The 12,866-nt window shown below is 41.3% G+C and overlaps 1 protein-coding gene across 1 annotated transcript; it reads right to left on the reverse strand.

Moving 5' to 3' along the window:
- Window positions 1-71: 71 nt before the first annotated feature.
- Window positions 72-12,073, reverse strand: mpg (N-methylpurine DNA glycosylase). Its single transcript, XM_062990309.1, has 3 exons — window positions 11,805-12,073; window positions 4,747-4,951; window positions 72-1,813 (listed from the first exon to the last, which is right to left on the reverse strand). Exons 1-3 carry the CDS (start codon window positions 12,066-12,068, stop codon window positions 1,440-1,442), a joined length of 843 nt encoding a protein of 280 aa, XP_062846379.1. The 5' UTR covers window positions 12,069-12,073; the 3' UTR covers window positions 72-1,439.
- Window positions 12,074-12,866: the final 793 nt, after the last annotated feature.

Here is a 12,866-nt window from a genome sequence, read left to right on the forward strand (position 1 = left end):
CATTCTATAAAACTAAACTCTGTTTAATGCACATCCAGATACTATATGTACCACAAATATTGGGGCACCTACTAATTACACACACAGGAGCTTTTATTATCACATTCTGAAATACATAGGCATTAATATACAGTAGAGTTGGTCCCCTTTTGCAGCTATAACAGTTAATACTTCTGGGAAAGCTTTCTACAAATTTTTGGTGTGTTTCTGTGCGAATTAGGGATGTAACGATACACTCTACCCACGATGCGATACGATTCACGATACGATTTTTCCCTGATTTTTTTAAACTAAATGAAATTGAAGACAAATTTATTACTTCTATTTAAAATAAAATACTGTATTTGTGCTTATATTTAAATAATATATCTAAATAATGAATGTCCTTTTATTTATTAGATATGTGCAAACTATGCAAAATAAATGCTACACATTTCCCTTATTCTGTAATAAAATATATAGCGCCAGCGCCCTCTGCTGTTTAAAAAGAATATCGATTCATCTTAAATGATGAACCGATTCAAATCGCGGCACATGCGCACCGATTTGTAACTGTTTTCCGGTGCACCGTTACATCCCTAGTGCGAATGCTTGCCCATTCATTCAGAAAACCATGTGAGGCCAAGACACTGATGTTGGCGAGGGCCTGGTTTGCGATATCCGCTGTAGTTCATTCCAATGGTGTTCGAAGTTCTTACCATGCCTTCATGGACCTTGCTTTGTGCACTGGGGCAGTCATGCTGGAACAGAAAAAGGCCTTCCCCAAACTGTTCCCACTAAGTTGGGAGCAAACAATTGTCCAAAATGTCTTGGTATGCTGAAACAGTAAGACTTCCCTTTAATGGAATTAAGGGGTCTAGGCCAGCCCCTGAAAAACAAACCCATAGCATTATCCCCTCTCCACCAAACTTTACAGTTGGCATGATGCAGTCAGACAGGTAACATTTTTTGGCATTCGGCAAACCCAGACTCATCCATCAAACTGAGTGATAAAGAAGCATGATTTGTCACACAAAAGTTTCCACTGCTCTAGAGTCCAGTGGCGACCTGCTTTACACCAATACGATGCTTGGCATTGTGCTTAATGATGTAAGGCTTGCACGCAGCTGCTCGGCTAAAAATCCATGCCATAAAGCTCCCTGGTGCAGTTTTTGTGCTGAAAACTCAGTGTTACTGAGACAGTGGAGCATTGGCGCTCTGCCAATTGGGACTTTTGCCCATGTAGTCTATATCAACATCATATTTGAATTTTTCATATCATTTAATATCCTATCAATTTTAAGCTAATCAAATCTTTCTACACATTTGAAATCATTAGTCAGGAAAATACAGATGTTTATTACATAACCCAACTCTTCAGCTTTTAAATGAGCAATGAGTTCTTGAAACTTTAAGCTACACTTTATCTGTCCTATCAGTTTGTGAGACGTAGTAGCTGCTCACTGCTTGACCTCAGCCTCTTTGTCCCTCAAACTAACACAAGGGTGACCGCGCAGGTAAAAACGAAGTGGTTTGGTGGCCCATTCTCCATGGGACTCGACCCCAATCCTAGGGGCTGAAACTACATCTCTGGTCCCTGGTTTTCCCTCCTGTGTGTTTGCCTCTAGCCACACGTCATCGTCTGTGGCTAGGTCTCTGCGGTCGAAGCTGCGCTGAATATTCAGGGCCTGGCACAGCTTAGAGGGGCCGTTACACAGTTCTCTGTCCTTTATCGTCCTTGCACCCTCTTTACGTTTTGCTGCCCGCAGGCTTCTCATCACATCCTGCCCTTGAAGGGGCTCCAGGGCACGTAAGAGCACTGCTGCTCCCTCCCCTAAACACACAAAAAACAGCAGTTAGCATTTGCATTCTTCTTACTTGTTTGTGGGAGAACATCTGTAAAACTGCTACTGTTTGTTGGGTCCTTTAGGAAAATAATTCATTCAAAAACGTTGGGTCATCTAGTTATTGCAGTGGGCCTAGTGGTAGTATGGTAGATTTGCAGTGCATAGTGCGAGAAGTCATTCAAACCGGTTTACAAAGACGTGGAAATGAAGAAACAATCAAATTAATCATCTTTTTACTATATTTTCAATAAATTATGTGGCATACATCAAGAACATGCATCGAAGACTTTTGAACATTTCCATATTAGTAAGAGTGGTCTCTCCAGAATGACAAGGTATAAGGAGTCATAGGACTGTCTTAAAAAAAAGCCTGAAAATCATAAGCAAGCCATTTTACCAGCTCTAAACAGTGTATGGGAGATTTTAGTCCCCTGTGGGAGGTGTGTTGTAATCTTGACCAGTTTCATTAAAACACCAGTTGAAAAAAGGTGATTGGAACGAATGTTGTCAGTACTCAGTACTGTTCCAGAGATGTGTATATTTAATATGAAGATGGATTTTCTGTCTTCTGTCTATACACTGATCAGCCATAACATTAAAACCACCTCCTGGTTTCTACACACACTGTCCATTTTATCAGCTCCACTTGCCATATACAGTGCCTTGCAAAAGTATTCAGCCCCCTTGAACTTTTCAACCTTTTGCCACATTTCAGGCTTCAAACATAACAATATGAAATTGTAATTTTTTGTGAAGAATCAACAACAAGTGGGACACAATCGTGAAGTAGAACGAAATTTATTGGATATTTTAAACTTTTTTTAGAAATAAAAAACTAAAAAGTGGGGCGTGCAATATTATTCAGCCCCTTTACTTTCAGTGCAGCAAACTCACTCCAGAAGTTCAGTGAGGATCTCTGAATGATCCAATGTTACCTAAATGACTGATGGTGATAAATAGAATCCACCTGTGTGTAATCAAGTCTCCGTATAAATGCACCTGCTCTGTGACAGTCTCAGAGTTCTGTTTAAAGCGCAGAGAGCATCATGAAGACCAAGGAACACACCAGGCAGGTCCGAGATACTGTTGTGGAGAAGTTTAAAGCCGGATTTGGATACAAAAAGATTTCCCAAGCTTTAAACATCTCAAGAAGCACTGTGCAAGCGATCATATTGAAATGGAAGGAGTATCAGACCACTGCAAATCTACCAAGACCCGGCCGTCCCTCTAAACTTTCAGCTCAAACAAGGAGAAGACTGATCAGAGATGCAGCCAAGAGGCCCATGATCACTCTGAATGAACTGCAGAGATCTACAGCTGAGGTGGGAGACTCTGTCCATAGGACACAATCAGTCGTACACTGCACAAATCTGGCCTTTATGGAAGAGTGGCAAGAAGAAAGCCATTTCTCAAAGATATCTATAAAAAGTCACCTGGGAGACACACCAAACATGTGGAAGAAGGTGCTCTGGTCAGATGAAACCAAAATCGAACTTTTTGGCCGCAAAACGTTATGTTTGGCGTAAAAGCAACACAGCTCATCACCCTGAACACACCATCCCCACTGTCAAACATGGTGGTGGCAGCATCATGGTTTGGGCCTGCTTTTCTTCAGCAGGGACAGGGAAGATGGTTAAAATTGATGGGAAGATGGATGGAGCCAAATACAGGACCATTCTGGAAGAAAACCTGTTGCAGTCTGCAAAAGACCTGAGACTGGGATGGAGATTTATCTTCCAACAAGACAATGATCCAAAACATAAAGCAAAATCTACAATGGAATGGTTCACAAATAAACGTATCCAGGTGTTAGAATGGCCAAGTCAAAGTCCAGACCTGAATCCCATCGAGAATCTGTGGAAAGAGCTGAAAACTGCTGTTCACAAACGCTCTCCATCCAACCTCACTGAGCTCGAGCTGTTTTGCAAGGAAGAATGGGCAAAAATTTCTGTCTCTCGATGTGCAAAACTGATAGAGACATACCCCAAGCGACTTGCAGCTGTAATCGCAGCAAAAGGTGGCGCTACAAAGTATTAACGCAAGGGGGCTGAATAATATTGCACGCCCCACTTTTCAGTTTTTTATTTCTAAAAAAAGTTTAAAATATCCAATAAATTTCGTTCCACTTCACGATTGTGTCCCACTTGTTGTTGATTCTTCACAAAAAATTACAATTTCATATCTTTATGTTTAAAGCCTGAAATGTGGCAAAAGGTTGAAAAGTTCAAGGGGGCTGAATACTTTTGCAAGGCACTGTAGAAGCTCTTTGAAGTTCTACAATTACTGACTGTAGTCCATCTGTTTCTCTACATACCTTTTTAGCCTGCTTTCACCCTGTTCTTCAATGGTCAGGACCCCCCACAGAAAAGGTATTATTTGGGTGGTGGATCATTCTCAGCACTGCAGTGACACTGACATGGTGGTGGGTATGAGTGGATCAGACACAGCAGCGCTGCTGGAGTTTTTAAATATCGTGTCCACTCACTGTCCACTCTGGATATTTTTGGTTGGTGGACTATTCTCAGTCCAGCAGGGACAGTGAGGTGTTTAAAAACTCCAGCAGCGCTGCTGTGTCTTATCCACTCACACCAGCACCATGTCAATGTCACTGTAGTGCTGAGAATGATCCACCACCTAAATAATACCTACTCCGTAGTGGTCCTGTGTGGGTCCTGACCACTGAAGAACAGGGTTAGAGCAGGCTAAAAAGTATGTAGATGAACACATAGACTACAGTTAGTAATTGTAGAACTACAAAGTGTTTCTATATGGTACATGGAGCTGATTAAAATGGACAGTGAGTAGAAACAAGGAGGTGGTTATAATGTTATGCCTGATCGGTGTACATAACATCTACTATCACCCATAAAAGAAAGGAAAACCATGTTTATCATTCATACTAAAGAGCAAGAAGTCTCACCCTGGCTGGAGACATTCATGCACAGGTAGATCCCATATATGTGGTACACATAGATTGTCCCAGGCTTCATGAACATGGCAGCATTTCTCTCTGTGCGTTTGCCACCGGCCGAGTGTGATGCCTTGTCCTCTCCTCCCAAATAGGCTTCTGTCTCGACCACCATGCCTCTTAGCTCCGTGCCATCAGAGTGCCTGCACACCAGCACCTAACACACATACACACACACACCCCCGATTAATTGGAATTGTTCCTGTTTATATTCCTGCCAGTAGATGGTGTATTTGTGTCAAAACCCACACAATAGTAATATACACCGATCAGTCATAACATTAAAACCACCTTCTTGTTTCTACACTCACTGTCTATTTTATCAGCTCCACTTATCATATAGAAGCACTTTGAAGTTCTACAATTACTGACTGTAGTCCATCTGTTTGTCTACATACTTTTTTTAACCTCCTTGGTGGATTATTCTCAGCACTGCAGTGTCACTGACATGGTGGTGGTGTGTTAGTGTGTGTTGTGCTGGTATGTGTGGATAAGACACAGCAGCGCTGATTATGTTTTTAAACACCTCACTGTCACTGCTGGACTGAGAATAGTCCACCAACCTAAAATATATCCAGCCAACAGCGCCCCATAGGCAGCGGCCGGTGACCACTAATGAAGGTCTCAAAGATGACCAACTCAAACAGCAGCAATAGATGAGCGATCGTCTCTGACTTTACATCTACAAGGTGGACCAACTAGGTAGGAGTGTCTAATAGAGTGGACAGTGATTGGACACAGTATTTAAAAACTCCAGCAGCGCTGCTGTGTCTGATCCACTCACACCAGCACAACACACATTAACAAACCAACACCAGGTCAGTGTCACTGCAGTGCTGGGAATCATCCACCACCTAAATAATACCTGCTCTGTGGTGGTCCTGACCAATGAAGAACAAAGTAAAATGAGGTTTAAAAAGTATGTAGAGAAACAGATGGACTACAGTCAGTAATTGTAGAACTACAAAGTGCTTCTATATGGTCATAAAATATCTTAAAATATATCAAACCACCCTAATATGCTGTCAAATCTGCCCTGACACATGTAAACATTGACTCCACAAGAGTCTCTAAATGAGCCCTGTTGTATTAAGTACCAGAACAATAGCAGTAGGTCTTTCAACTTTTGTACACTGGTAGGTAGATCACCATACACTGCATCCTGCTGGCATGTCTTCTTTAGTTAAGTGATGCACACTTGCCCAGGTTGCCCATGTGATCTTGGAGGAAACAGGATTCACCTGACCACCAGGTACCTTCTACCATTGTCCAATTCTGATGTGTGTTTGCCCACTGAAGGTGCTTTGGATGGAAGACAGTTAGCATTGGCACTTTATCTGGCTTGTGACTGCACACCCCCACATACAGAAGGGTTTGATGCACTGTGTGTTGAGACACATTCATCTTACCACCAGGATTTAAGAATGGCTAGCTGCAAGCACTCCTTGCTGTTTCGGAGATCATTTAACCTAGTCATCTGGCCATAATGATTTGGCCATTATCACTCATGCCTTCATAACTGATCATATCTGCATTCAGCACATGAACTATGTGTAAGTTCCATTAACCCAAATTTTAACCTACACTATATTGCCAAAAGTATTCACTCACCCATCCAAATCATTGAATTCAGGTGTTCCAATCACTTCCATAGGTGTATAAAACCAAGCACCTAGGCATGCAGACTGCTTCTACAAACATTTGTGAAAGAATGGGTCGCTCTCAGGAGCTCAGTGAATTCCAGCATGGTCCTGTGATAGGATACCACCTGTGCAACAAGTCCAGTTGTGAAATTTCCTCTCTACTTAATATTCCACAGTCAACTGTCAGTGGTATTATAACACAGTGGAAGCGATTGGGAACGACAGCAACTCAGCCACGAAGTGGTAGCCTACATAAAATGACAGAGCGGGGTCAGCGGATGCTGATGTGCATAGTGCGCAGAGGTCGCCAACTTTCTGCAGAGTCAATCGCTACAGACCTCCAAACTTCATGTGGCCTTCAGATTAGCTGAAGAACAGTGTGTAGAGAGCTTCATGGAATGGGTTTCCATGACCCAGCAGCTGCATCCAAGCCTTACATCACCAAGCGCAATGCAACGCGTCGGATGCAGTGATGTAAAGACGTGTTCTCTGGAGTTATGAATCACGCTTCTCTCTCTGGCAATCCGATGGACGAGTCTGATCCTGATAGAACACCTTTGGGATGAATTAGAGCGGAGACTGCAAGCCAGGCCTTCTCGTCCAACATCAGTGCCTGACCTCACAAGTGCGCTTCTGGAAGAATGGTAAAAAATTCCCATAAACACACTCCTAAAGCTTGTGGAAAGCCTTCCCAGAAGAGTTGAAGCTGTTATAGCTGCAAAGGGTGGGCCAACATCATATTAAACCCTATGGATTAAGAATGGGATGCCACTCAAGTTCATATGCATGTAAAGACAGACTAGTGAATACTTTTGGCAATATAGTGTATCCCTGACCTTAACATACACATTTGTTACAAAATAGGCATGACCATGCACATTATTGTCCAGTGGCCCTATAATTTCGGCTCGTTAGTGTATAACAATGGATAAATTATTTAGGAGTAATGAGGGGGGCACTAGGTAATTACACCCTAATAACCCTACATTATAACATTATAATAGAGACAGTGATTACAAATAAATGTTAACCTATAGCTTTGAATTTGAAAATAATTAACAAAATCATGGTCTTGCCTTTTTAGTGCAGCTATAAATAGAGAATGCGTCACAGTATGAATAAAACTCAGCTGGCGGTAACTGCCTATATGTGGAACACCTCACACTATATCCACCCAAACAGGAAATTAGAACAAAGCCAAGCCATTTTGCTCTGTGTGCGTGTGCGTGTGTGTGTGTGTGTGTGTGTGTGTGTGTGTGTGTGTGTGTGTGTGTGTGTGTGTGTGTGTTTTAATGAACTCAGCAGGGTGCCAGAATGCCTTATACTCTCTGACTGCAGGCATTCCTGCAGTCACACGTGTGATTTTTTCTACAGCTGGCCGGATGCCCTGCAACAAGATAATTGCTTTCATATTCCTCTTAAAACCCTGTGCTTTAAGGGGTTTCAGGCACTGGTAATTTACAAACACAAACAGAGGCATACTTTCAAAAAAGAGGGTAAACCCACAGAATGGAAACTGAGTTGATTACTAATTCAGCTGGCATTTCTGCCTAAAAAGCTCCCTTTCTGCATAAATAAATCATTTTCTTTAGCATCTTTGTTCCCGTTTTATGGCTCATGTTTTGATACAAATCTAAACAAAGACACTGCCTACAAACAGATTTAATACTAATCCATGCTGCTTTGTGGCTACATTTTAAAGAATGGGCTCCATGAAAACGTACAACCTGGAAGAATGAATATATCAGCTATTCCATATACACTGATCAGCCATAACATTAAAAACCACCTCCTTGTTTCTACACTCACTGTCCATTTTATCAGCTCCACTTACTATATAGAAGCACTTTGTAGTTCTACAATTACTGACTGTAGTCCATCTGTTTCTCTGCATGCTTTGTTAGCCCCCTTTCATGCTGTTCTTCAATGGTCAGGACTCTCCCAGGACCACCACAGAGCAGGTATCATTTGGTGGGTCATTCTCAGCACTGCAGTGACACTGACATGGTGGTGGTGTGTTAGTGTGTGTTGTGCTGGTATGAGTGGATAAGACACAGCAGCACTGACGGAGTTTTTAAACACCTCACTGTCCCTGCTGGACTGAGAATAGTCCACCAACCAAAATATCCAGCCAACAGCGCCCTGTGAGCAGCGTCCTGACCACTGATGAAGGTCTAGAAGATGACCAACTCAAACAGCAGCAACAGATGAGCGATCGTCTCTGACTTTACATCTACAAGGTGGACCAACTAGGTAGGAGTGTCTAATAGAGTGGACAGTGAGTGGACACGGTATTTAAAAACTCCAGCAGCGCTGCTGTGTCTGATCCACTCATACCAGCACAACACACGCTAACACACCACCACCATGTCATTGTCACTGCAGTGCTAAGAATAATCCACCACGTAAATAATACCTGCTCTGTGGTGGTCCTGTGTGGGTCCTGACCATTGAAGAACAGGGTGAAAGCAGGATGAAAAGGTATATAGAGAAATAGATGGACTACAGTCAGTAAATGTAGAACTACAAAGTGCTTCTATATGGTAAGTGGAGCTGATAAAATGGACAGTGAGTGTAGAAACAAGGAGGTGGTTTTAATGTTATGGCTGATCAGTGTATATAAAAATTTTGTGGGTATATCATTATTGACTGTAGCCAATCTGTTGCTCTGTACTTTGTCACCCCCCTCTAACCCATCCTTCATAATGACCATATGAACCCTCCACCTCCCACTGGCCAGATGTTTTAGCATTGCAGTCACACCAACAAAGTAATGTAAACTGGCAAAATAGAGTTTCAGACAACTGGTTTATGAGAGATAGAGATAGCAAATTTGAACCCTAAATATGCGTTCTGGCTGGGAGGAACCAGTCAATCCTTGTGTCTGTGAGCTTGTGCACATTACCTATCAATAACAGTACATGAGCCACACCTCATAATGATGACATTTGCTGGTTGCACATGTTTCAGAGGAAGCACACAGCCCCCTATCCTCCCAGCTCGGTGTTCCTGCATTTGTTATGAATTTGAGAAAACAAGGGGTTTAGAATTTTTTTTTAGAATTCCTAAAATGTTACATATGTTGTCCATACGTCTGGTTTTAGGGCAGACGAACCGGTTTTTCATTTGGCACAATGCATGGACGAATATGTGTTTGTTCTTCTTTGGAGGCAAAAACGATTCTTGTAATGATCATAATTAATTTGTCTCTCTTTGGCTTATAAGAACGTCTAAAGAAATGACTTGGATGTCATTGGTATAAAGCCACCACTTCTGTGAGGACATCCACCACTTTATTACAAAGTGTCCAGCCCTGAAATGCAATGCTAATTATTACTAAATTTTAATAACTGTTCATGCTGTCAACATGCCAAAACAAAAAACAGCGTACAGCTTTAAGTGGTCGGCTCACCACCCTTTCATTTGAAAGAGTAGGAAAGATGAATTTCATTCTTTTTGTACTAAAGTATTACAAGCAGACTCTAAATGTGGTGAGTAGAACATTCTTGAAGATGGTATTTTCTAGTTCATTCGGTTGCATCACAATTATATCAACTTAGGCTTTAATTTTGTGTGCTGTAGACACTATGCTCATTACCCACGGTCATGCCCTCCTTTTTGGGGGTCTGATGTCCTCCTTCTTGGGGCCACCCTAAGTCAAACCTTGCCCCTGTTTACTGTTTATGAGGGGTCTGTGTCATGTTTTTCTTGTGTGGGTTTCCTATGGGTACTCAGGTTTTTTCCACTTTCCAGGTACAAACAGAAGGTGGCCTAGATATTCCACATTGTCCATAAATGTGAGTAGTAGAGCTGGGCGGTTCGTGAATTACCCGGGGTTAATGATTCGAATCTTTGTACTAAATCAGGAATCATGAGTCCTCTGACTGGCTGCTGCTAAGTACATAAGGCGAGTGATCAGACTCGCCAGAAATTGAAAAAAACGGTTTGGACAGATTGAAAAGGTTCACGTACTGGTAGAAGCCACACATTTGGACCCACGGTTTGAATAAACGAAATGTTTGTTTGTTTATTAGGATTTTAACGTCATGTTTTACACTTTGGTTCCATTCATGACAGGAACGGTAGTTTTTTATTACACAAGAGTCATCAGTTCACAAGGTTATATCTAACACAGTCATGAACGATTTAGTGTCTCCAATTCACCTCACTTGCATGTCTTTGGACTGTGGGAGAAAACCCGGAGCACCCGGAGGAAACCCATGCGGAAACAAGGAGAACATGCAAACTCCACACAGAAAGGACCTGGACCGCCACACCTGAGGATCGAACCCAGGACCTTCTTGCTGTGAGACGACAGTGCTAATCACTTAGCCACTGTGCTGCCCTGAACTGATTTTGAGGGGAGGGTCACAAGCCTACGACCAGGGATTCAAAACCCTCACACTGAGGCTATGCTGAAATGAAAGGGTTTGTACCCCATATGGCTGACCCTATAGACTGGTGGAGGAATAGAGCACCAGTCTATAAAAACTTCCACAGTGATGAAGAGCAGGCTCTGCATTATGGCCACCTCTGTGCCTCCTGAGTGTGTTTTTTCTAAAACTGGGCAAAACATAACTAACAGGAGAAGCAGCCTCAGCACATCCAATGTGCGTTTGTTTGTTTGTTTGTTTGTTTATTAGGATTTTAACGTCATGTTTTACACACTTTGGTTACATTCATTACAGTAACGGTAGTCACTCATTACACAAGATTCATCAGTTCACAAGGTTATATTGAAAACAGTCATGGACAATTTAGTGTCTCCAATTCACTTCATTTGCATGTCTTTGGACTGTGGGAGAAAACCCGGAGCACCTGGAGGAAACCCATGCGGACACGGGGAGAACATGCAAACTCCACACAGAAATAATTATTTTAATTTTGGTTAACTTATAATTGAATTGCACATTTTTCAATTTTGTTCCATTTGTTGTTATTTATGTTTAAGTTGTGTTTGTTTGTTTTTTGGTGTGTGGAATTTAAATTAATATTTTATTTATTGGACGAGTGAGGGAGGACTCAAGTGAATCAAGTGACTCAAGTGAACCGGATCACATTACAGTGAGTGACTCAGATTAACCCGAGTCCATAAAATGAACCGAATTTACCACCACTAGTGAGTAGGTGTAACACATTTACAACTTGTTTACATTACAATGCACAATTACTGTTTATTTGCTAAAAGTAACATACTAGAGAAAAATTTAAACATAAAATATAGACTTTTTTATACTATTTTTAAGTTATCTTTACAGACAATGTGCTTACTTATTTCTACTTAGAAATTCAACAAGCACACGGAGCTGGACCCGAGATGTTCCAGACATAGATAAGACTGTAAACAATAGTAAACATCACGCTTACCTTGCCTAAAAACGCTCTGGCTAAATCAACACATGGTTGGTTAAAGAAGTCGAATTTCAGTCTGGCTTCATTTGTAGTTTGAATAGGAAAGTACAGACTGTGGATCTCTTCGTGATCTGTGGAGGTTGGAAGTCTCTGTGGTCGCTTTGTAATCTGTTTATCATCATTAGTCTTTGACAACAGCTTCCTCTTGCAAGTCGCCATGTCACCGTAACGACACAGTAGCCGCTTAGCTGCGTGTGTTATTAAAACAATACTATACATGCAGCAATTTCTGTTGTTTTTAGATGTTTTATTGTATAAAAACAGTCACATTGCAGACTGAAATGTGTTCTGCTCTTTTAGAAATCATTGGATTGATCTCTGATCTTTAAATGTTTGTTTTTAACATCTGTGTTCAGTTAAATCCAGAACTGTAACGATTTTTAAAATGCCAACAAACCCAGCAAGTAGTTTTGCTTTCTTCATCTTGCAAAGAATTGTGGGATTGTTAAAGGAGCCGCGTCCTTATTCACTATGATAGTGACGTGAGTGTGTGTGTAGTTGAGGTAAAAGGATATGAAGCAGTACAGGATGGTCAGCTTTCTTACACTAATGAGTAATGCAGCTGGTAGACTGGGTACCACAGAACTATAACATGGTGCTATAACATGCAAGATAATGTACATAAACAAATATTGTCAGATTGACAAATATTGCCAAATCAAAAAAAAAGTTGGGACAGTATGGAAAATGCAAATAAAATAAAAAACACAGTGTTCCTTACATTTACTTTGACTTTTTTTTTATTACAGACAGTGTGAACCCAAAATATTTCATGTTTTATCTGCTCAACTTCATTTTATTTGTTAATAAACATCCATTCCTGCATTTTAGGCCTGCAACACATTCCAAAAAAAGTTGGAACCGGGGCAATTTAGGGCTAGTAATGAGGTGAAAAACTAAATAATGATGTGATTTCAAACAGGTGATGTCAACAGGTGATTGTAATCATGGTTTGGTACAAAAGCATCATCCAGGAAAGGCTGAGTCTTTGATGAGCAAAGATGATCAGAGGATCTC

This window comes from Trichomycterus rosablanca, chromosome 2 (genome assembly GCF_030014385.1).
Source record: "Trichomycterus rosablanca isolate fTriRos1 chromosome 2, fTriRos1.hap1, whole genome shotgun sequence".
Lineage (NCBI taxonomy): Eukaryota > Metazoa > Chordata > Actinopteri > Siluriformes > Trichomycteridae > Trichomycterus > Trichomycterus rosablanca.

Excerpts from the sequence above, each read along its gene's own strand:
- mpg (XM_062990309.1), bottom strand. The coding sequence starts at position 12,068 with ATGTATAGTATTGTTTTAATAACACACGCAGCTAAGCGGCTACTGTGT. Across the intron at positions 4,952-11,804 it reads CCAGAGCGTTTTTAGGCAAG|GTGCTGGTGTGCAGGCACTC; the intron begins GTAAGCGTGATG and ends TATGTGTGTTAG. Across the intron at positions 1,814-4,746 it reads CATGAATGTCTCCAGCCAGG|GGGAGGGAGCAGCAGTGCTC; the intron begins GTGAGACTTCTT and ends TTGTGTGTTTAG.